The 23,427-nt window shown below is 45.7% G+C and overlaps 1 protein-coding gene across 1 annotated transcript; it reads left to right on the plus strand.

The window, feature by feature from the left end:
* Nucleotides 1–358: 358 nt before the first annotated feature.
* plcb1 (phospholipase C beta 1) lies at nucleotides 359–22,313 on the plus strand. The gene is made up of 32 exons (XM_076742209.1): nucleotides 359–865; nucleotides 4,149–4,226; nucleotides 4,848–4,916; nucleotides 5,865–6,005; nucleotides 6,116–6,195; nucleotides 6,920–6,973; nucleotides 7,612–7,687; nucleotides 8,165–8,265; nucleotides 8,723–8,886; nucleotides 9,765–9,911; nucleotides 10,560–10,717; nucleotides 11,026–11,108; nucleotides 11,193–11,277; nucleotides 11,388–11,553; nucleotides 13,098–13,153; nucleotides 14,597–14,693; nucleotides 15,094–15,178; nucleotides 15,493–15,617; nucleotides 15,824–15,978; nucleotides 16,141–16,308; nucleotides 16,396–16,495; nucleotides 17,142–17,246; nucleotides 17,503–17,615; nucleotides 17,695–17,845; nucleotides 17,930–17,983; nucleotides 18,070–18,247; nucleotides 18,483–18,615; nucleotides 18,932–19,008; nucleotides 19,345–19,434; nucleotides 19,632–19,689; nucleotides 19,848–19,934; nucleotides 20,281–22,313. The coding sequence occupies exons 1-32, from the start codon at nucleotides 767–769 to the stop codon at nucleotides 20,431–20,433; spliced, it is 3,486 nt and encodes a 1,161-aa protein (XP_076598324.1). The 5' UTR covers nucleotides 359–766; the 3' UTR covers nucleotides 20,434–22,313.
* Nucleotides 22,314–23,427: the final 1,114 nt, after the last annotated feature.

Genomic DNA, 23,427 nt, shown 5'->3' on the forward strand with positions numbered 1-23,427 from the left:
TTTAGGGCCGAGAAGCACATATGGGTGAAATGTTTGGCGTCCACATACTTTTGACAATGTGCTGTGGATTCAAAAGTGGCCTTATTTGACTCAGATCCTGCTTTCATTTGATTCACCCTCCACTGAACCACCCACTCGCTTTCCCTTCTCTCCCACTCGCTCTTTATTCTCTCTCTCCTTTTCCTCCTTCCTCTTCTTCTCTTTTCATTTCTCTCCCACTCTCTTCTTTCTTTCTCTCTACCTCTCCCTGTCGCTCCTGCTCTCCCTCCTCTCTTATCCCTCCCCCATCTGTGGGAAGCTGCCGTTGTGCGCATGTCGCCGATGAGTCAATTTGTGGAGGCAGTGCACGCACGCACACACACATGCACGCACACACAAACGCACACGTATCCTGTCTCCCACGAAGGCATCTGTTTCAGTCTGTCTCTCTGTGAGATGCAGCACCAACAGAGGAGAGAGGGGGAGACAAACAGAGGGAGGGAGGGATAAGAAAAGAGAGGAGAGAGGAAGGAGACACAGAGCAGAGAGGAAGAGGAGAGAGAAGACTGAAATTCAAAAGAGTGAACAGAGGAAAAAAAAGGGAAGACAAGTGCAGCCGAGACAGACTCTGAAGAGGAGAGGATGCTGCCGTCGCCGCCGCCGCCGCCGCGCGCCTCTGCCTGACTTCTGAGGAGTTTGGGCTCGGACATGACGGAGATGCGGCACGCGAGCCTCTGAGTCTGAGCATCTCCAGTTTGTGCGAGCGTGTTAATGTGTGTGTGAAGCCATGGCGAGCGCTCAGCCGGGGGTCCACGCACTGAAACTCCAGCCTCCCTCCGTCTCTCACACGCTGAGGAACGGAAGCAACTTCATCAAATGGGACGAGGTGAGGAGACTGGTTTTCCTTCAGCGCCACATCAGAGAACTCACTTCCTAACTCCATGTCATGTTTGCCTTTATTTTTATTTCACACACACATTCATGTATTTTGGCAGTGTGTGAATATCACCTTTATTTCGCCCCGTTGAATTAAACCTGAGTGAGAGAGGAAGAGGAGGAAGAGGAGGAACTGTGCCATGCTGTCAGATGTGTTTACTATTCATTTGTTGATTGAGCTTTGGCAGTAAGCACCTGCAGATGAGACGCCAGCAAGATAGAGGAGTGCGCGCGCGCGTGTGTGCGCGTGCGTGCGTGTGTGTTTGTGTAAAATGCTATTGTGGTCAATCTCTCTGTTGCCACCTGTTGGTATAGAATCCATTGGTATGCATTTATTGTACTCTGTGTGTGTGTGTGTGTGTGTGTGTGTGTGTGTGTTTAAACGTGTATCTCTCTCACACACACACACACACATATGCAGAACTCTTCCAGTGCTGTCATGTGTGCAGACAAAAGCATAAGTGTAGGTACAGTCTTTGTGTGTGTGTGTGTGTGTGTGTGTGTGTGTGTGTGTGTGTGTGTGTGTGTGTGTGTTTGTGTGTGTGTTGGTATGCTGAAGTACTGGTTCTGACTATGAGAAACGTGCTGTCCGGTTGCCATGGTAACTGGCATGGTTACCACCACCTAAACAGATCTGATGTGTGTGAGAAAGAATGGATGTTTGTTAGGCTCTGTGTGTGTGTGTGTGTGTGTGTGTGTGTGTGTGTGTGTGTGTGTGTGTGTGAATCAATGTATTGAGCCATATGATATCATGAATCATGCTAAGAGCTGATCCGATACACTGTCGGATCTATTCACCGTGATTGAACCCAGTGTGTGTGTGTGTGTGTGTGTGTGTGTGTGTGTGTGTGTGTGTGTGTGTTTCTCCAACATGTCGAGCTGAGCTTTATGAAAAATAGAATGGGTTGCCATGCCAACGTGTGACAACCAGGGATCCAGTTAAGCATCTTCTTCATCTTGTTCTTCTGGTTTTCTTCTTGTGAGCGACGATGAGGAGGGACGCAGCTCGGACAGCAGAGCGATGACCTTTGAGGAACACGCAGAGAAGAAATACACAAAACTTTACACGCACTGACGTGTGTGCACGTGTTTTAGCTGCCAGGATGAAAAAACAGTGCTGAAGGTGGATCTTCATGGGCTGTTTTTTATTTTCTAATTTCTAAATAATCCCAGCGTTGATTGAAAAACTCATTTATTTGTCATCATAATCTTTCCCTCGCTTTAGTCAGACAGAATCTCCAACACAGAAAATAATTAGGAACACAAAAAAATGGCCTTTTTTGCTCTTTACGTTTCTCTGTTTTTAGTTTAAATTCATTATTACTGTTTTCACATGTTTGCTGGAGCATAAAGAAGCAGAGATGCACGTGTCACCACATCACAAATATTACCCATGATGCTTCATCTCCTCTCCTGTAGTTTGAACATGAGGAAGGTTACAGGCTTTAGTTTTGACTTTGAATGCATCGCTGCCTCTCTCAGCGTTAGCGCCTTCCCGTTAGCTCCTTCCCATTAGCGCCTTCCCCTTAGCTCCTTCCTGATAGCTCCTTCCCATTAGCTCCTTCCTGTTAGCTCCTTCCCATTATCTCTTTCCTGTTCCTTCCATTAGCTCCTTCCTGTTAGCTCCTTCCTGTTCCTTCCATTAGCTCCTTCCCGTTAGCTCCTTCCCATTAGCGCCTTCCCCTTAGCTCCTTCCCGTTATCTCTTTCCTGTTCCTTCCATTAGCTCCTTCCCATTAGCTCCTTCCCATTAGCTCCTTCCCATTAGCGCCTTCCTGTTAGCTCCTTCCCGTTATCTCTTTCCTGTTCCTTCCATTAGCTCCTTCCTGTTATCTCTTTCCTGTTCCTTCCATTAGCTCCTTCCTGTTAGCTCCTTCCTGTTATCTCTTTCCTGTTCCTTCCATTAGCTCCTTCCTGTTAGCTTCTTCCCGTTAGCTCCTTCCTGGGTTTTATAGTGTGATGATTATAGCACAGTGTGTACTTTCTGCCACTAGGGGACTCAAAATAATAACAGAAGATGCTGTTTGATGGCATCGTGAAGCAGTGTGGGATCATGGGAGTTGTTGTCATCATTTTCACACAGCCACCACTGCAACTGAAAATGAATAAATAGTGAGAAATACAAATAATGGTAAACAATGGAGCGGCTAGCTCGCTAGTTGGCTAACTTCCTTCCTCTCTCTGATGTATCATCTGACGTTTCCCCTGAAGTTAGAGTACCTGGAGGGACTAAAGGTGCCTTTAACGGCCCAGTTAGTGATGCTGCAGACTGCATCTAAATGAATACTCCTGGCCCTCTATGGCGGCTGCTAAAAACACGGAAGGTGCTCTCTAGAGCCGGTTTCTGGTTTGTCTGTTTTGGGCTCCTGTAGAAACATGACAACATGATGGACTCCATCAGGTCTTCTTTTCAGGTGATTATAGACTCATGGAAATATTATTCTGAATGTTAGATTACATGTCTGCCAATAGATCCGCTTAAATCGTACACTCTGGACCTTTAAGCTGCTGAATTTTAGTGACATCTGGTGTGTCACATCTCATTTTGAACCACCTGAAAGATGGAGGACATTTGAAATTTTAATAGTCAAGAGCTTCCAAACACATCTGAGGCCACTTCCATCAAAACTCTGCCTGTAGGTAAATCTGCTGATGCTTGTTTAACTGAACGTACTGAAAGACAGTGGACTCTGCACACAGGGGTGTGTGTGTGTGTGTGTGTGTGTGTGTGTGTGTGTGTGTGTGTGTGTGGTTGAAAACAGCCATCACCGTCTTGCCTTCATGTCATCGGTCCGCTCTGACTCCAGCTCGACTGCCAGCCTGAAGACGTCACGCTGCAGCTCCCTTATGGCTGCCGCGCTCGCTGCCAAGACCTGAATGGAATCGTTTCAGGAATCAGACAGTTTGACTCCACTGTCTAACACGTTTCAAACTCTTTGAGCAGCAGAACATCAGCACAGCTGAGCCGAACTCTCGTCCGCAGCAGGGCGGAGTTACACGGCGTCCAGGTCCACCGTGTTCCCCGTTTGACGAGCACGTCTGAAAGTTGACTGAACGTTTCTGAATCATCTCGGTTGTGTCACCACAGACAGGTGCAGCGTTGCATAATAGTTATTTCTACTCCAACGACAGTGAAGTGAACAGTGGTCTGTTCCAGTATGAGATGGGTTTCAGTCCACTGCACAGTGCTGCTGCTGGTCTCATGGTTTTCATGTTTCCACTGGTTCTCTTTAGGATCTGTCCACTGTGACTCCAGTGACTCTGCACGTGGATCCACATGGATTCTACCTGTACTGGACTGACCAAAACAAGGTGGAGCTCACACACACACACACACACACACACACACACACACACACACACACACACACAAAAGTTAATTAAACTTTGACTCGTCAATATTCAGATCTGGGTGGTCAAGTGATCAGAATCAGGACTTGGGTCAGACACAGTATGAGTCTAATTACATATTACAGTTGTTGAAATTTAACCCTTATCTTCACCTCTTATTTAAATTAGACTGAGCCAAATATTCTCCAGTGCTGGAGGAAGTATTTAGATCCTTTACTTCAGTAAAAGTACTCAAAAGTATAAAAGTGCACAAAATGGCTGCTGTTACTGTTTTATGTGATATCATGAGATTATTGCTCCTGCATTCATGGAAAAGCACAGATTTATTGTGCAGTGAAGGTCTGTACGAACACCTGGATGAGTGTTGCAAAGAGCAAGCATATAGACAGCATGTGATCATTGATTATCACACACACACACACACACACACACACACACTTTCTCTCCAGGTGGGCTTTAATCCACAGCAGGAAACAGGATGCAGCATTTACCTCCTAGAAAACAGCTGACTGTCTGTGTGTGTGTGTGTGTGTGTGTGTGTGTGTGTGTGTGTGTGTGTGTGTGTGTGTGTGTTTTCTTCAGGAGACAGAGCTGCTGGACCTGACCCTCGTTAAAGATGTCAGAACGGGGAGAAGCACCAAAACGCCAAAGGTGCTCCGCCTCACCTGTCACCCTTTATGTCCAGTCTCTCTCTCACACCTGCAGCACGTTTCCCTTTATTTAAATATGTTGTTCACTGCCACTTTAATGCTTTTTGAATAATTTTGAATCTTGATTACCGTACCGCTTCACAGATCTCCAATAATCTCCTCCCTCTGTTCCCCCTCTACCTCCGCATTACTTATTTTGTCGCAGAGAAATTGTCGTTCATATTTGAAGGTTTGCTGTAGCAGAAGAAAAGCTCCGTCAAAGCTGGAGGATTCGTCCTGACCGAGTGTCTGCTGAGGGGGAATCAGACTTACTGTGATCACGACGAATTCTTCAGAAACGCATTAAGAAAACCTGAAAGATGGACTCAAACAATCGAGTCTTGAATAAGAGCAAATTTATTGAAAGTGAGACACAAAAGCTGGTTTAGAATATGACTCATTCTGACTAACTGTTTTGTGATGATATCTGGGGCATTAGCACTTTACTTTAGTTATATTTTATTATATATCTTTGGCTCAGAGCTGCCTGATATTCTTTTGTTCGTCCATGACTAAATAAATGTTGTGTACTGGACACCGCGGGCAGCGCAGAGCCAAACCTCCCTGCACTCCAAACCCAACACATTGGCAGTTTGCAGGGGATCTGCAGAGTTTCCGCATGAGATGGCACGAGATGGCACGAGATGGCACGAGATGGCACATGCCCCCTGTGCCTACTTAAACTGACAGCTTCGTCAGCCAAGATACACAGTAACACATGTACCCTTAATGTGGTAAACAACACGGTCAAGGCGTGTGTTTCAGGCGCCGTGTCATGAGTCACATGGGAAAAGCCCTCTGAAGGTAAATCTACATGGACCCTGACGCTCTCCACCTCCTCCGTCTCCTCCGTGTGGCTCCCCCGCGGCTCTGTTTCAGCCGACAGCTTTTGTTCTGTGTCGTCCAATAGGAGGCCAAGCTGAGGGAGCTGCTCGATGTGGGAAACCTGGTTGGCCGGCTTGAGAACCGCATGGTTACAGTGGTTACGGCCTCCGACCTCGTAAACGTCAACCAGCTCAACTTCATCGCTTCGCAGGAGGATGAAGCTAAGGTACTGACGACGATGGTGATGATGATGGTGGTGGTGGTGACGATGATGATGATAGTGATGACGATGATGATGATGGTGATGATGATGATGATGGTGTCTGATTTCGGCAGGTGTGGTGTGAGGAACTGTTTTCTCTGTCTTCCAACCTGCTGAGCCACAATCTCAACAGAGACCACAGTCTGTTGAAAGCGTGAGTACACGCACACACACACACACACACACACACACACACACACACACACATGCACAGACTTTAAACTCACTTTATCTTCAGTGTTTTTAAAAGATGTTGCGTGATGTTCTTCATCGTTCTTTCTTTTATTACCATGAACACACACACTGAAGTTTATTTTAAGTCAATCCTCCACCGCCCTGCTGCCATAAACACTCGCCTGAGCATCACACGTGTGTTATTCCGCCGCCAAAAATAGTCCCGAACAAACGCAGTGTTTCCACCTGTTTTAGTCCCCGTCTGTTTTAGGAAATTATTGAGTCTTTTTCGCAAATAAAACTCTGCATTTAAGAGCTGTTTTTGAGGATTTATCTTAAAAATCTTCAAGCTGGCTTGGACTGATGTCTAAGTCTTACATACACCTGTTAATACACGTCAGTTTTCATGTAAAATTGGATCATGGTTTCGGATTAAGAGACTATATTTAATGGAACTATAAATCCACTGTGAGCTCACGTCAATTAAAGGGTTGAGTGTCCCAGAATACCTCGACTGAGACATCTGCTGTCCGTCCATGAGGTGAAATAACAAGGAAATCATGGATGTAGCTCTGTTGATTGGAAGATCCTTTAATTCTTCTCATGTCTTCACTGTTTTCTTGTATATTTCTTTGGTGGTCACTTGTTGAAGGACATGAAAGCTTTGGATTTGCAGCTCTGAGCGTTCACTGCCTTTGTTTCAGGTACGTCAGGTTAACTCTGCAGCCGAACGCCGAGGGACGAATCCCCGTCAAGAAGTGAGTTCCTGACTATCGCTCTTACCTTCCTAATCTTTAATCAATGGTTCTGCCTGAGCGTTAACTTTGAGGAACACGTTCCGGCAGACGGTTGAGGATGTGAGAAAATAGCCCGACGAAATCTGCAGAGACTCGCACAAACTCAAACTTTGCTCTTTCCTGTCCCTTGCTTCCAAAAATAAACTTAATTCCATGTGCACTTGGGAAAGCAAAAACAGGGACAGGATTCATGAAGGTGCTTAATTCAGCACTGACCTGGTAATCAACCACTGCCGGAGCATGAGATGGATTATACAGCGATGAAGGAAGGCTGTATTTTAGAAGCAAACCAGGAGCAGAATTAAGGTCAGTTGATATAGCTTGGAGGTAAAGTGAGGAGAGGGGACGTTTCAAGGAAGGGGAGGCTCGAGGGGATGCTGAGCAGTACGGATGTTTAGATTATGTGGGTGAAATCAGGAGGTTTGGGGAAGGTAAAGGAGTTTTTTTTTGGGATTGTGATAAAGGAAGGTTCGAGTTGAGGGAGTTAATTAGAGAGAGAAGTCTGGAGGAGATACTTTCAGAGGTCAAAATGCAGGTTTTGGTGACACGTTGTGTTTACGGATGAGCTGATAACGGTGTGATTTCGCTGTCTGTTGCAGCATCGTTCGGCTGTTTTCCTCAGACAGAAAGAGAGTGGAGAACGCCCTGGAGAACTGCAAACTGCCCTACAGCCGGGTAAACACTGCAAACACCTTCTTATTATCAGATGCACAAGCTTCATCCAGGTCCTGGTCGCCCAAGGAAGGCTGAAACTGTCAGGCTTCTGATTCAACCCTCTGGAAAGCCGAGCCACATTATCTGTGGATAACTGCGTTTATATAAGAAACGCACGCAGTCTTTTTCAACTTTGTCCTTTTTTTTTATCCATTTTCTATTTGCTGTTGAGGCTTTTATCTGATGCTTTTTGTCCAGAATGACTCACAGAGCACAGAGGGGTGAAATAAGCTGAATAATATCTGGGTCATCAAGTTTTGAAGCAACCAGTGAAAAGCAGTGATGTAAGAGTCGCTGCTCGCTCTGGATCTCACGCTGGATATTCCTTAATGCAGGAGAGGCGAGGAAGTAAAGTGAAGATGAGGAGGGAGGTTCGCTGTTTTTCTTTTGTTGCAGTGGGTCGGTTGTGTTCATGTCCATGTCCTGCGTGTCTGACAGGGCGACAGCATCAAGCTGGAGGACTTCACACTGGAAGTGTACAAGAGCTTTTTGGACAGTCTGTGTCCTCGTCCTGAGCTCAGCAGCATCTTTAAACTGCAGTGAGTATTTATAAAATCCCTCACCATATTTACAGCTAAAGTCACTGACCTCAAATCAGCTCAAATACTTATTAATGTCGAACAAGCTTCTTTACAAAATGAGCTTTTTTGAGTGTGCTGTTATTTGCTTCAGGCCAGTTTCTCTGGTATGTGAAGAATGATGAATAATGATTCATCCTCTGTCCCACTGGTCCACAGAGGAGGAATAAAGAGAGCCCATTCTGTAACTTCAGCTGTATTAACTCTGTTATGTTGAGCCGCGGTAATGATTATTATCATTAGTGATTAATCAATTCACTGTTTTCAATTTATCAGTCTGTGAAATAAATAAGGACAAATGCACATCAGAAAGAAGGCAGAGGTTATGTGAAAGTAACAAATACAAGGACAGTGAAGGACGGTTTGGGGACGTGTAGACATCCTGTGGTACCCTCTAACCTACACCCCGACCCCGCAGAGGAGGGAGTGATGGGACGCTGTCGGTCGACCAGATGACCGAGTTCATCAACAACAAGCAGAGAGACCCGAGGCTCAATGAAATCCTCTACCCGCCTCTTCGTCCGGCGCAGACTAACGCTCTGATGGAGAGGTACCAGCATGACTTGGCCCAGCTGAAGCAAGGTGCACGCACGCACACACACGCACACACACAACATATTTGCTGTTCTATATCCACAAATAGCTGAAGATGCCGTTAGCAAGTGGGCTACATTTGTTAGCAACATGTACTTTGTATGTGCACGTTGGGTTGATACCAAAATACTCCTGTAACCCGCCCACACGCCCACAGAGAGGAAGCTGCTAAAATAAGCACATTCGTGTTGGATTCTGCCAAAAGAAAAGTTGGCACCCACTTTGAATCCATCTTGGTTTTTGTTTTGTTTTTTCCTATCTGTGATATAGGAGGTTAGATTTTTACACATGTAGTTATAACGAGTGTGAAGTCCAAATGAAGCTCTTCTGCCTCAAACATGGTACGAAATTACTTTGCAACAAATCTGGTTCAGGAAATGCTTCCTGTTGTTAATTTAGACGATAACATTCAGAAGTATTCACGTGTGGCTCAACTTATTGGACATGAAGAGAGCGTCCACAAACCCCCTCCGCTGCTTCACAGCATGTCTGTGTTCAGCAGTGAGGCCGGAGGTGTTTTATTGGCCGAAATAAATCCACGTGTGCAGGTCAGTCTGAAGGCGGCGTTCGATACTCGACGTGCTGCGTGTGACCGAAGCTTTTTGTCAAGTTTAATAGACGATATTTTCAGATCTAAAGTATCAGAAAACCAACAAATTGTTAAGAAGAATCTGAAAGAGACAAAAGAGACACCTGAGGGTGAATGAAATATTTATACCTGAGAAACACGACAAAGATGCTTTTAGACTTTTTTCTTTTGTCCTTTTTTGTTGGAATACGTTTTATGCTTGTATCTCCTTATAATGTACGTGTGTGTGTGTGTGTGTGTGTGTGTGTGTGTGTGTGTGTGTGTGTGTGTTACGCAGGCGTCATCTCTCTCCAGGCGTTCTCCAGTTATCTGTCCAGTGATGAGAACGGAGTCATCCCACCAGAGAAGCTGGACCAGTCTGAAGACATGAGCTTCCCCCTGTCTCACTACTTCATCAAGTCATCACATAACACATACCTGACAGGTACGCACATACACACACACACACACACACACACACACAAACACACACACACAAACAAACAAAAACTGAACTACCAGTAATGGATCCACGACTGAGATTAATGCATTCAGGCCTGTTTGGCAGCTTTTTAAGAGACAGAACACGACTTTTACAGGAAACAATGAGAAGCTGAAGGATGTCGCAGGTGTGATTGTTGCTGACATCCATCATAGGAAAAGAAAATAAACTGTGGGCGAAACACAGCCTGGACCGACTCTAACGCTCGGCAAGAAGCTAAATTACAATCGGGAGCTGTAACACATCCAACATCTCCGAACAAGCCGGCGGATTAGATCCTGCCAACGAGGCAGAATGTCAGGGGAACACAAAGCTTCGCTCTGTGAGCCATCAGCGTTCTCAGTGACACTGAACTCAGCAGCACCTCAGAAAATCACCTCCACTGAACACCTGATGGCCATTTGTAGCAGTAAAAAAGGACTTCACTGCTGTGTAAATGACTATCTGACCTGAAAAAGGCCTTGGAAGTGAGCTTTGTGCTGTATTTCATTCTCATCTTTACAGCCTTTAATGAGTCATCCAGCACAAAAGCGTGGACCATCTCTGCAGTTCAATCTGTCCTAACGCCTCATTTTATCTCCTGTGCTGCAGCCGGGCAGCTGGCGGGGAGCTCCTCAGTCGAGATGTACCGGCAGGTTCTTCTGGCTGGATGTCGCTGTGTGGAACTGGATGTGTGGAAAGGACGGACTGCGGAGGAGGAACCGGTCATCACACACGGCTTCACCATGACGTCCGAAATCTCTTTCAAGGTGCGTAAAATAAGAGGTAAAATTAGTTGTAAAGTCAAACTTTCCCTTCTTTCTTCTCCCATTTATCATCTCGTGACCCCTCAGATTTATCTGGTGACCCTTTGGAGGGGGCCGACTCGCGTCAGTTTTTAACCATTTTTCATTAACATGTGCTCAAAAATTAGGATTTTATTATTATTAAAAATAATTTCCCCGTGCACATTTTATTAGTTCTGGGTTTCGTGCATGTTTATACTTTAAGCTGCATTTGATCGAGTTTGATCGACTTCATGTCTATGAAGACTCATGTCGTGTTTTGCATCTTGCAGGAAGTGATTGAAGCGATTGCAGAGTGCGCCTTCAAGACCTCACCTTTCCCCGTCATCCTGTCCTTTGAAAACCACGTGGACTCGTGAGAATCATCCTTATGGTTCATGTGTTTGTTGATCTGTATGGATGGATGATAACCTGAGACGTTTCTCTGTCTCTCTGTCAGTTTGAAGCAGCAGGCTAAAATGGCCGAATATTGTCGATCTATTTTCGGAGACGCGCTGCTGATCGACCCTCTGGACAAATACCCCGTAAGCAACGCACACACAAACATCCAGTCTCCGCTGAATATCTGCAGGTTGTGTGTTCTTGGTGAAGTACAGCTCGCGGCCGCGCTGTCGCCTCCGTTGTGTGTTTGCAGCTGGAGTCAGGCGTCCCCCTGCCCAGTCCTCAGGAGCTGATGGGCAAAATCCTCATCAAGAACAAGAAATCCCACAAACCCTCCAATAACACGGACACCAAACGACTGACGGACCAACCTGCCAATCAGAGCAACGAGCCGGTGTCTCCTAGCAACAACACAGGAGGTAAGACACAAAGACACAAGGACTTTTTTCAGCCTGGAAATTCATGTGAAATGTGTTCAGCTGTGCCACAGCAGACTATAACGACTGTGTGGTTTCTCAGGCTCCCGCAGCTGCATAAGGCTGAAGGCATGAACAGCAGGCAGCGTTCAGGCTTCTGTTCAGTGCACTAATTGTCACAACCCCGAACATTTTTACATATTCGTGGAACAAAGGGAAGGCGAGAAGGACAAGAAGGACGCGGAGAAGAACGAGATGTGACAAATATCTTTGACTGAGGATCATTTATTCTTTGAGTTTGTTTAAAAGCGTGGCATTAACATCGTACTGTCGCTTCTGAAAACGCGTCTTCGTTTGAAGTCTGCACATAATTCTTCCCGTATTTTCTGGACTCAGAGTCTCTTTAGACGCGCCTCCGTCAGACGACACCTCTCATTATTTCCGTCGTGATTTTGGCCAAAGCGACAGATCTCCTCCCTCTGCCCCCGCCGATGTCTTTGGTTTCCTCCTGCAGTCCGCCGCACCTCAGGGGAGGTCTCGGTAATGAGCAGGACATCCCAGAAGAGGTCGCAAGCTCAGAGCAGCAATTAAACAGAGGTGTAGGGGGAAATCAGGGAGCCTTATTGACACATCTGATGTGCAGATCCTGAAAACAGGTCTGGGACTGAGAGCCAGCCGGTACACAAAGAGCAGACCAGTAGCTGTGATGAAGTACGTACTCGTACGCTGACCGTGACCCTTCAGTCAGCGAACGCCTGAGTGGGCTGAATAATCACCTGCAGAGAAGTTAAAGCGGGAGGTTGTTTATTAAAGCGGAGGCCTGCGTTTGGTTTATATTCTGCTCTTTTGTTACAGATATGTCAGACGCTGTGTGGACATTTCTCCGGCTGGTTCTGCTCTGATTACACTTTTTCCTGCCCTTCCTGTCCAGTGAAAACCACGTATCTCCAGACATGCAGATATTGAACGTCTGTGCTAAACTGAAGGATGGACCCTAACCCATTTTTAAAAAGCCTCTTGGATCAGCTGAAAATGCATCGTCCCAAAGCTGAAAACAGGCTGTTTTTCTGAGCTCATCAAACTTTTTAGAGATACGTGGTTCTCACAGGACGGCCAGGCTGCAAACACATGATGGTCTTATAGAATATGATGCGTTGCTGTAGATTAAAGCAGCAAACGGTATATAAAGTACTTCAAAGGCGCTTAAACATCTACAGCAGTAAAATGCAGCAGTGATATTAATCCACAAACAGCAGATAGAAAAACACTGAGCATTTTACTGCATTATGGGTACTTTTACTTTGATTCTTTTAGTACTGATAATACTGACATACTTTTACTTAGATACAGTTTTGAATGCAGGCCTTTACATGCAGTATTTTCACGCTGTGGCATTAGTACTTGTACTTGAGTGAAGGATCTGAATTCTTCCTCTTCACTGTGTCGTCTGAACACGATGTCGAGTTTCCTGCTTTGATATGTGGAAAAAGAAGAAGAGATGAAGAGAACGATGAGGATGAAGACTTGTTTAACTTTAATCTTAACAGAGATGGAGGCTGAGAGTGAGGAAGATGATGATGATGAAGATGATGATGGTAAAAAGGTCAGTGGTGGTGGCCGCCCTCGCTGCTGTCGCCATTCGTTAATGTTTACGAGTATTGTTTGTTTTGGTTGTGTTGTTGTTTATTTGTTGTCATCGTCGTCGTTGCACACTCAGACTGTTGTTGTTGTTGGTCTTTTGTTTACACTCACTGCTTTTCGTATGTGTTTCACTTTTGTTGTTGTCACTGCAGTGTGTTGCTGTTTACTTATTTGTGCTGTCGTTGTTGTTGTTGTTAATTCTGAACTGTTCTTCTTCTGTTTTGTTTTTTTTCATCGTCTGTGCTCGCAGTCGGCCTGAGCTTCAGAGTACAAACGACGATGGCCGACTGTTCACCGGCTCGAGTTTTGATTGAAGGCGTTATCGATGCAGCAGAAGCAGAGATATTGTTTCACACAGTTTCTTCCGGGATCCTACATTACCCACAATGCACTTCAGCTGCAAACACTTCAGCCAGAGACGCGGTTGTCTTAAGCTAGTAGCGGCTAATGTAGCTTCAAGCTGCTAGCCGACAGCAGAGATGAGGAGTAGCTGCAGAGGTCTGATAAACTCACTTCTGTCGAACTGCACAGATTTATTTTTTCATTTTCAAACTCATCATCAGCTGACACCGACTCAAGTGACATCACTCGAGGCAATTTGTCACATTCTGCACAGCTCCCCCTGGAGCCACAAGAGGTTTAATAAAACGTTCTCACACATGCAGTCGTGCTCCTCAACACCTGTAAACAGATTCTGCTTCATGTTTATCTTCACTAATAAATAAGATGAATGTAGGAGAGGACAGTTTGACAGGAGAGAGAAAAGGCTGATGGAAACGTCTCCGTTCAGAACAAAAGAGAAGAAACAAATGAAGCAGATATCAAAAAACAGACTGGGCAGGTGTGTTTGGTGAGTTCAGGCTAAAATCTCCAGCAGGGGTGCAAGGAGTCATTGGGTCGTTTGAAACAGAACAGTCGACAAAACAGCTTTTTCAAATGCTGTGAATCACTGCAACCACGAGAGGTCCTTGAACACACCGCCACAAATATGCACAAAACATACTGAGTCCAGTCGAACGTGAGATCAGCTGCAGACAGACACGAAACGAGCATCCCCCCCCCCAGGCCTGCTGTGAGGCCTGTTAGTGGGAGACGGTTCGCGTGTTTGCACGTGTGTTTGTGCTGGAAGCGTGTGTGGACGTCTGAGCTGGGTTCCTGGTTTCTGTTGTTGTGCCGTTTGTTTAACTGTTCGCTGTCAGGTGATGCTGCTGTTTGGGGCTGAAACTCCTGACTGCAGTTTGTGGGAGTGCTCACGTCTGTCCTGTGTGTCTGTTGAACGTGCTGCGTTCAACTGCCGGCTGCTGTTACAAACTTCATGTTGTTGGACCCTTAAGTTCAGCTCCCTGCCTTCAGGATCAGAATCAACCTCACCCCTAAACTTTATTCCTGCTCTCATTTATTTCAGGGCTCAGCAGAGCGGGAGGCCGTGGCCACAGAGGAAATGTCAACGCTGGTAAACTACGTCCAGCCAACCAAGTTCAACTCCTTCGAAGCCTCCAAGAGTAAGAAAAGCAGATCAGACACACACCGACACACACTCTGTTTTCAAGCTCTGCACGACAATTCATGGAACAGCAGCCGCCCTCAGCCTTCTCTGTGCAGGGATCAGCATTTCTGAGCGACACAGCAGCACTTTCTCTCGCACTGATCTCATTGTTTTTGGACTGTAAGTTAAAAATAAGTTGTCTGATGTGTCAGTTTGATCTTTGTCAGACTTTAACATGACGCGTGCAAAGTTTGAGTCTTTGCATTTAAAAACAGAAGCATCAAATTAAACACATGCAGAACATTATGACAGCAAACATGCAAAGAGAAATCGTGTTGAAACCAAGATAACTGCTGAAAAATATCTGTGTGTGTTCACATGTGTGCGCGTGTGTGTGTGCGCGTGTGTGTGTGTAGAGGCCGCCCGCTGTTACAACATGTCGTCTTTTGTGGAGACCAAAGCTTTGGAGCATCTCACAAAGTCACCCGTGGAGTTTGTGGAGTATCCTTGGCCACGGTCGCAGCACACCACGGCTGCTTCTGTGCTTTGTGTTCTTCTTTTAAAGCTTTTCTGCTGAACAAACTTTAAATGTGTCTTTTAATTTCAGCAGTATTATCTTTGAAACGCCGCGTCAGCACCTGCAGCTGTTGGTGCCAGGAGCTCCTCTTCAGCTCGTTTCCACCTGACGTGTTCCTGATGTCTGCTAATCATAATGCTATTGATGATTGATGCTGCGCTTTTGATCCGTGAATGCAGCGGTTTCTTGTAATCCTCTCTGCTGCTGCTCCTGCTCTTCTTAACTTCACATTCACCAGATATAACAAGTCCCAGCTGAGTCGCATCTATCCAAAAGGAACCAGAGTCGACTCGTCCAACTTCATGCCTCAGCTGTTTTGGAACGCCGGCTGTCAACTGGTGGCTCTCAACTACCAAACTATCGGTGAGAGTCCTTTGACCTCTGATCTCCAGTCTACCAACAGATAAAAAACCGCTGAGCCATCATTTTTTGTACATTTTAGTTGTATTGTTTGCACTTTTAATTCAGGAGAGCTCGACGCGAGCTGGTCAGATAAAGCGTCTTTGTCCTCTGGCACACACGCAACTAGCCTGAACAGCCCTGCGCTTGATGTTATGGTTTTGTTCCAGATTTGTCCATGCAGCTGAATCTCTTCATGTTTGAGTACAACGGCCGCAGTGGCTACAGACTGAAGCCTGAGTTCATGAGACGCCCGGACAAACACTTTGACCCCTTCGCTGAAAACACGGTGGACGGCATCGTAGCCAACACGCTCTCTGTGAAGGTACAGCAGTTTCCTTCAGTTCGAAGGCTTTTTAGCATCTTTCAATGAGACCTTCCTGATGAGAAACAGGCAGGCAGTACTTTCTATGTAATATTACCCGTCCCTACTGCAGTACTTGTGTATATTTGCTTGTATCTGTTTCTATGCGTCCGTGTGTCGTAGGTGATTTCAGCCCAGTTCCTGACTGAGCGGCGGGTGGGTGTGTATGTGGAGGTGGAGATGTTTGGACTTCCTGCGGACACCAGGAGGAAAGCGCTGAAGACCAAAACCTCCCAGAACAACAACGCCATCAACCCAGTGTGGGACGAAGAGCCGATCGTCTTCAAGAAGGTGAGAGACGGCAGAGAGGCAGGAGGACGTCATGCAACAGGATCTGATGTCATTCTGCGGGTGTCTCACCTGTGAACTGTCCCACAGGTGATTCTTCCCACCCTGGCCTCTCTGAGGATCGCTGCTTTTGAGGAAGGAGGGAAGTTTATCGGTCATCGGATCATTCCGGCGTCGGCCATAAGACCAGGTCGTGTTTTAATCCAGACGTTTCTCTCTGGCTGTGCTTAAAGTTCGGTTATCTGTGAGATCTTAGCTTTGTTTTTTTTCTGTGCAAACTGCTCCAGTCTGGTTTCTTCGTCCATTTATGTCAGTAAAGTTAAAGTTTCGATAAGTTTTGCTCCTTTTTCCCGACCCTACATTCCAGTTTTTCCTTATTTATTGGTGTGAATGCAGCACTGTGCTCAAAAACTCAACAAACAATGATTCTTTAAAACTGTCAAAACTTTCCTGAACTGAAATTATGATAAATTACTGTTGTCCTTAAATACACATCATTACGTTAATCCGTAACTTGGAGGATTAAAACATCCATTTTTCTTTTTCTTATGCCTTCAGTGCCTCTGTGGACTCTAAATCGTCTCACATATTTGTCGCGTTATGTACAAACTGTCAGTCTTTCCTCCTGGCTCTCATTTAAAACAGCTGCCATTCACCACCTTAAATGAAATTACTGGTGATTTTTCTTTGTAATTCTGTCATTACGTGACTGATATTAAGCGTGAACTCCACTGCATCGCTCTCTTACTGTCTGGGCAGATTCCTACATTATTGTTTTTCCCTAAATAACCCGAAGGTTATGTCGGTAACGTCTGTGCTGTGAATGTTTCCTTCAGGTTATCGTTACATTGGCTTGAGGAATGAGAAGAACCAGTCTCTGATCCTGCCAGCTGTGTTCGTCTACATCGAGGTCAAAGATTACGTCCCGGACACCTTCGCAGGTACGAATTTCGGCCTTTAGCACTTGAATTATTTTTTATTTTTTGTTTAAAAATGAGTGGCTTTATGTTTAAACATAACACAAAATAGATGCTTTAGTATTATGGGCTGTCATGGTCTCAGATTTCGAGCCGCCATCTACAAACAGTTCACGTGCTGCTGCTGTGTCCACCAGGATCGTCAGTATCTGAGATGAAACCACGTCCATGAGACCCTCTGAGCTCTGCCTTTGTCTTTTCCTCTGTGTGTCCTGCACAGACGTGATAGAGGCTTTGTCCAACCCCATCCGATACGTCAACCTCCTGGAGCAGAGGTCTAAGCAGCTGGCGGCTCTGACGCTGGACGACGTGGAGGAGGACACGCAGACCGAGGTCCGTCCTGTGTCTCCTGTTTGTCTGTCTTTGTCCTGAAAGCGGAGCGTTTGTGACTCTGGTTGGTGTCGTTGTCCAGGATGAAACGGACACCTGCGCAGAGCGGAAGAACGATCTGAAATCGGCTCCGCTGGAGAACGGACTCAGCCCCACCTCCGGCCCTGCAGGCCACACCCCCATCGCCACCACGCCCAAAGCCTCGGCGGCCAATCAGCAAGCAGCTACGACAGGTAGGATCCGCCTACAAACGAAGACGCACGCACTCATTCAAAGAGAGTTTTAAGCACATCTTAAATACGCTTTCTGTATTTCAGATGCAGCCAAACCAGCAGCCAAGACCGAAGATCTGGTTTTAAGCGTTTTGATAGGTCAGTGTTTCCACAGACAAATGAGAGTTTAATGAATTCTTCTAAAAGTCTATTAAAACATGCTGCACACGTGCTTTCGGTGACAGATATTCCAGTGTGCGCCCTCGAGAGTCTGCAGCAGTCGAAGGTTTACCAGAAGGAGCAGAGACGTCAGTTTAAAGAGCTGAAGGAGTTAGTGAGGAGGCACCAGAAGAAAACCTCAGAGCTCCTCCGGGAGTTCAACAACAAGTACAAGAAGATGGCCAGACAGTGCAGCAAGAGCCGGTACGCACACGTCACGTCATCTTATTTCAATGCTGGATTTCCACCTCTCTCATCTCATTACTTTAAAATCGAGTCAGTGTGAGAAGATGTCGTTGGACCTTACTGTAAGGAAACTTTAAGAGTATCATCAAGTGTTAATTAATGGTTGTAATCTTAAAGTCTGCAGTTCGTTCGTCCAGAATCCATCCTGTGTTTTGGTTTAATGCACAGCTGTGTGTGTTCACGTGCTGTTCAGGGCTTCGTGTTCGGACAGCGAGAGAGACGAGCGCCTCCAGCAGCTGAGAGCCGAGCAGCAGCAGCAGCTTCTGGCTCTGAGGCAGGAACAGTACTACAGCCAGAAGTATCTGCAGAGAGAGCATATTAAGATGGTAAAGCCTAACAAAACCAAGCCTGGTCAGTGTCTCTATAATTAGATGAACTCATTTAAAGCTGCCTCTCTGTTGCAGGCACTTTCTTTGACAAGGGAATTTCAAAATAAAATACCCCCAAAAAGACAAAGTGACAGACAGAGTAATATAATGACATTAACAAAATAAGATTTCAATAAAAAGCTGATGCTGTAAAATCAGGTCCAGTTGCTCAGTGAAGGTTCAGGTTCTGTTGTAATTAGTTCGATGTGTTACCTGAGCCCAGAGCGCCTCCAGCACGAGAGCAAAATCAAAGCAGAGTTTGTGTTTCCTCCAGCTGACAGAGCGGCTGAGCAGCCTGGCCGAGGAGAGTCACAACACCCAGATGAAGAAACTCAAAGACATCTGCGACAAGTAAGTTATTCGTCTGCGACTGAAAAGACAAACATCAGGGTGTTAATACAAAGAATGACACTGTTAAGAGCGAAGGCTGGAAGAGCATTTCCTGTGAGCTGCTGCAGGCAGCTTCAGTACGTACAGGTCAAAACCTTCCCCAACAAATCTGAAAAGTAAAGCTTTAAGAAACAAATCAAGGTCTTTGTTATGTCTGAAGGTTTTTATATTCGATATTTTGGGGTGATCAGAACATCTTAGGACGTCAGTCAGTGTTCTAAAACCTCTGCCTGCTGCAGATTCAACCATCAATTTGAACATTTTCGACCACATTCTCAATGTTTTCTGCTGCTTCAGGGAGAAAAAGGAGCTGAAGAGGCAGATGGATCGAAGGAGAACAGAGAAGATCAACCAAGCGAAGACCAAAGAGAAGCATCTGGCAGAAGAGTACGATCCATATGCACACACACGCACACACACACACACACACACACACACACACACACACACACACACACGCACACACACACACACGCTGCACCTCACACTAGACACCGGCTGTAGCTCCTTCATCTGCTCCACACGCTGATCCATCCAGCTAGAGAGAAATATTAAGCTCAACCCGTCTGACTGTGTGTTCCCAGGGAGAAGATCGAGATCAATAAGTCCTACGTCAATGAAGTCGTCCAGAACATAAAACGGGTGAGCGGCGGGTGGAGAATCTGGGTTTTTCTGTAGCCTGAATTCTGCCGAGACCGTGATGAAACTTTCATGTTTCTGTCTCCGCGCTGTCTCTGATGAAGCCGTCGTGAAACGCTTCATAAGACTCTTTGACTGTCTGTCTGTGTTTGCGTCCCCAGCTGGAGGAGACTCAGACGAAGCGCCACGATCAGCTGGTGGAGCAGCACAACGAACTCCTGCAGGAGATCCAAGACCAGAAACCAAAGGTAGAGGTGTCTCATTTCCTGTTCCTGCTCCACACCCACGCTGTTTAGAACCAGTACTGACGTCAACACGGGGCGTTCGAGTGATGTAACGTGCCCTCTGGCAGCCATATTGGAACAGCCCAACTGTTGGCAGTCATGGCTGACAACAGCTGGCTGCATTTCTAAATGTACAGTCCGTCTGTCTCAGCAGTCGGAAATAGACACAGCGAATTCCTGTGTTGTTTTTTCTGGGAACTGAGTCATCGCCGGTTTATCTCACTGGGTCTTTGTTTATATAATCTCAGATTTGTTCTCATCCGCTGAAGAAATCAATCCATAATCAATGTGTTCTGTGCTCTCTGTCCAGCTGCAAGGGGCCGTGGAGGCGGATTTCCAGGAGAAGTTCCAGTGTTTGCCCGGAGAGATCGAAGACTTCCTGCAGGACAGGAAGGCGGATTTTAGAGGCCACAGCAAGTCGCGACCGTCCACGCCACACGAGACGCTGTCAGAGGAGGACTGAAGACTAGCGAGGAAGAAGAAGAGGAGTGACCCAAGTAAGAAAGGCTCGAACGACAGAGGGAAACACTGAGGGGACGCAGAAGAGACGTGGAGGTCATAAAGACTGTTCATTTGTTTTTATGGAAGGAGGTTTTAACGGCTTGTTTTTTATTCCACTCGAGCATGCACCGCGCTGAACTTCAGCGCTTAATCAGAAACCATTTAGTCTCATTTCCTGTCACCTGTTACTTTGACAGACAGCTGAAACACAACACTTTGTACTGCATGACGACTCTATCTATCTATCTATCTATCTATCTATCTATCTATCTATCTATCTATCTGTCTGACAGTTTGTGCTCTACATCAGTGGACATACGTCAGGTTTAAGGCCTGTCTCTGTTTTATATGCACATGCAGAGTCACTATGAATCCAACCTGCAGCACTGATTCATGTACACAGACCACAGCGTCGCTGCCGTCACCTCAGCTGGATTTTTAAAGCATTTATTTATCATTATTAGCAATCCTCTGTTTCCAGTCTGTCTTTGCTCAAGAGCGCTTCAGTGGTGGTAGATTTATCCACCACATCTTGATCATCTAAAACTGAGAAAATAGAGTTAAAGTCCGAATCGCGCTGCTGGCTTTAAGCATGCGGGATGATGATAACACACATCCCATAGTGCAAAGTGACGTATGGGAAAATACACACAGGCAGTATTCTTCAGTGATTTTTACAGTTTCCTGTTGCATCAGTACATCTAACGTCATGTAATTCTTCAAGGACATTTTATCTGGACGTTTTTTTGCAGATTTTTTTTGCTGATTTATCATTTAGGAGCTGACGGTCGTCCATCGATGAGTGTGTTTACACACTCGTCGAATGATTTTGGGTGAGTGAAAGAGTTTTAATGTGATTTCAGAGGAGAAGGAGAACTGTGTGTACTTTGTATTTAAGATTTATGCTATAGACTACCACTGGATCATTTACCGTGTCCTCAGTAGTTTGATTATGCACTTCTTTATTTATTTATTTATTTATTTTGGGATAAAAATGAATCTCAAAGGAACTTTCTGTGAAGTCATGCAAATGATATATGAAGCTATGACTGTTAGCCTAAGATATTTATGAATGGGAGAAGATTTGCTTCAACAATTCTGGCAAAATCAGCTGTTTTGTGACGGGCAGCAGCAGCATCCATCACTTCCTCCCACCGCTCCACAAACAGCTGGATGTCCCGTCACATGTGGAAGAGCCTGGAAGTCTGCTGCCACTGCATGATTTCTTTGTTTTGGTGTCAAAGTTGTTTTAACAGAGTTCTCAGTCTGATGATCTATTTATTTATTAACTGTTATTTTCACCATAATTAAGAACATAAACGGTTTATAAAGCTGTTCCAACACTTGTGCAAAGTCGACCTTTTTTGTAAAAATGTAAAATGAATGGAGCTCGTCACTCTTTGTACAGTGATCTTCCAGAAAACATCTGTTGGAGCCTTCTCCATGTGTCGCTTTTCTTCTGGCCTAACTAAGGCTCAAGCTGCGTTCAACGAGCTTTTTGCAGGGAACCGCCGCCTCCGGTTAAAGCCTCTGTTGATTGAGATCGATCATGGCCACGGTCTGTTCCTGACCTCCTGAAGGAGCCTACTCTGCAGCTTCAACGGCAATATTTAGACTGAGCTGCTAACTCCCAAATCACCTCAAATTACCTGTTAAAAACGTGTTTCAGTCTGCCGAGCGGCCGAGGTTCCTCAGCGAAGCGCCTCGTCGAGCGCAGCCCTGCTTTAGTGATTGAACTGAGCATGCTTTATCGTCTTGGATTTCTCCGCCAGTTGAATTGTTTCTTGGTTTTACTGAATGCTATTTTAACTGAAAGACTATTAAAAGTATTTGATCTAAAAATGAGGCGTGGACGTTCCTCTCCATCTCAGCCAGAGGACAGCAGGTAATCACTGCTGTCAGTCACACCGACACAAAGCCGCTGCACTCGAGTCTGTGAGCGCGATGATGTGGGCTTTCACAGAGAGACGCTGTGCTGTAGCTGTCACGGGGGAGGACGGTGGAGGAGGGATTTCAAGCTGAGCGATGGTCTGTCAGCTCCTGCACTGACAGTAGGGAGATGGAGTCAGTGGTTACATGTTCAGTCTGTGCTGTTTCTTACTGCTTCTTGTGGGCAGCGGATGTCTTTGCCTTTGTTTTGTCACGTTATTTGCTTTGTCTTACTATTTTTGTTACTTTCTTCATAGTGATAGTCCATTTTAACCTTTTCCACTTAAAGTCAACCTTCAGTTGGTCTGTTTTTACATGTTACGACTGGAAAGCTTTGCTCAAACCAACAGAATTTAATTCTTCATACTCATGATCCCAATGCCAAACGTGTCAAGACAGTTTCCATAAAATGTGGTTTAATCGATGCACAAGAACTAAAATTGAACGTAATCGTCGACTCTGCAGTTCTGCTGATCTCTTTTAGCCTCTTTTTGCTCGTTGTTTTGGTTTTATGGATCATTTCCTGTGATTCAGACTCACTGCTCTCATCAACCCGGTTCACAGCAGCAGCTGCTTTAAGTAAAGAAGCTCGGATAAACCCTCTGTAGACGACCTGTCCAGCACTGAACAGTCAAATATCACCTTTTTGGCTGATGAGGTGAACTTGTTGACCTGCAGTGTCCATCTGATCCGTTTTTGGTCTCTACCAACTCCTGAGGGAAATATTTGGCTATTTAGCTGCTAAATGTTCCACTTTCTTCACCAGTTAGTCTCTAAATGTGTCTGTCTGCTGTGTGCTGCTGAGCAGGTGGTGCACAGGAGGAGTTTTATCGGTGCGTCCTCGCTGCCTGTGGAGGACGGTGACAGCAAACCAAAGCAGAAAACCAAAACAATGAGCTGAAAGTTGCTCCATAGCTCTGTGAGATGATAATTCTGATGTGACACCTTTCACATGCAGTCACGTGATCTATTGTCACGTTAAAAATCTTGATTATTGCTGCTTTAAGATGATAATATGTCTGAGGTG

The sequence above is a fragment of the Chaetodon auriga genome, chromosome 11 (assembly GCF_051107435.1).
Source record: "Chaetodon auriga isolate fChaAug3 chromosome 11, fChaAug3.hap1, whole genome shotgun sequence".
NCBI classification, from domain to species: domain Eukaryota; kingdom Metazoa; phylum Chordata; class Actinopteri; order Chaetodontiformes; family Chaetodontidae; genus Chaetodon; species Chaetodon auriga.

Coding starts and splice junctions, on each gene's coding strand:
- plcb1 (XM_076742209.1), top strand. CDS start 767: ATGGCGAGCGCTCAGCCGGGGGTCCACGCACTGAAACTCCAGCCTCCC. Junction 6,006..6,115: donor CGCAGGAGGATGAAGCTAAG/GTACTGACGACG, acceptor TGATTTCGGCAG/GTGTGGTGTGAGGAACTGTT. Junction 15,979..16,140: donor CCAACACGCTCTCTGTGAAG/GTACAGCAGTTT, acceptor CGTGTGTCGTAG/GTGATTTCAGCCCAGTTCCT.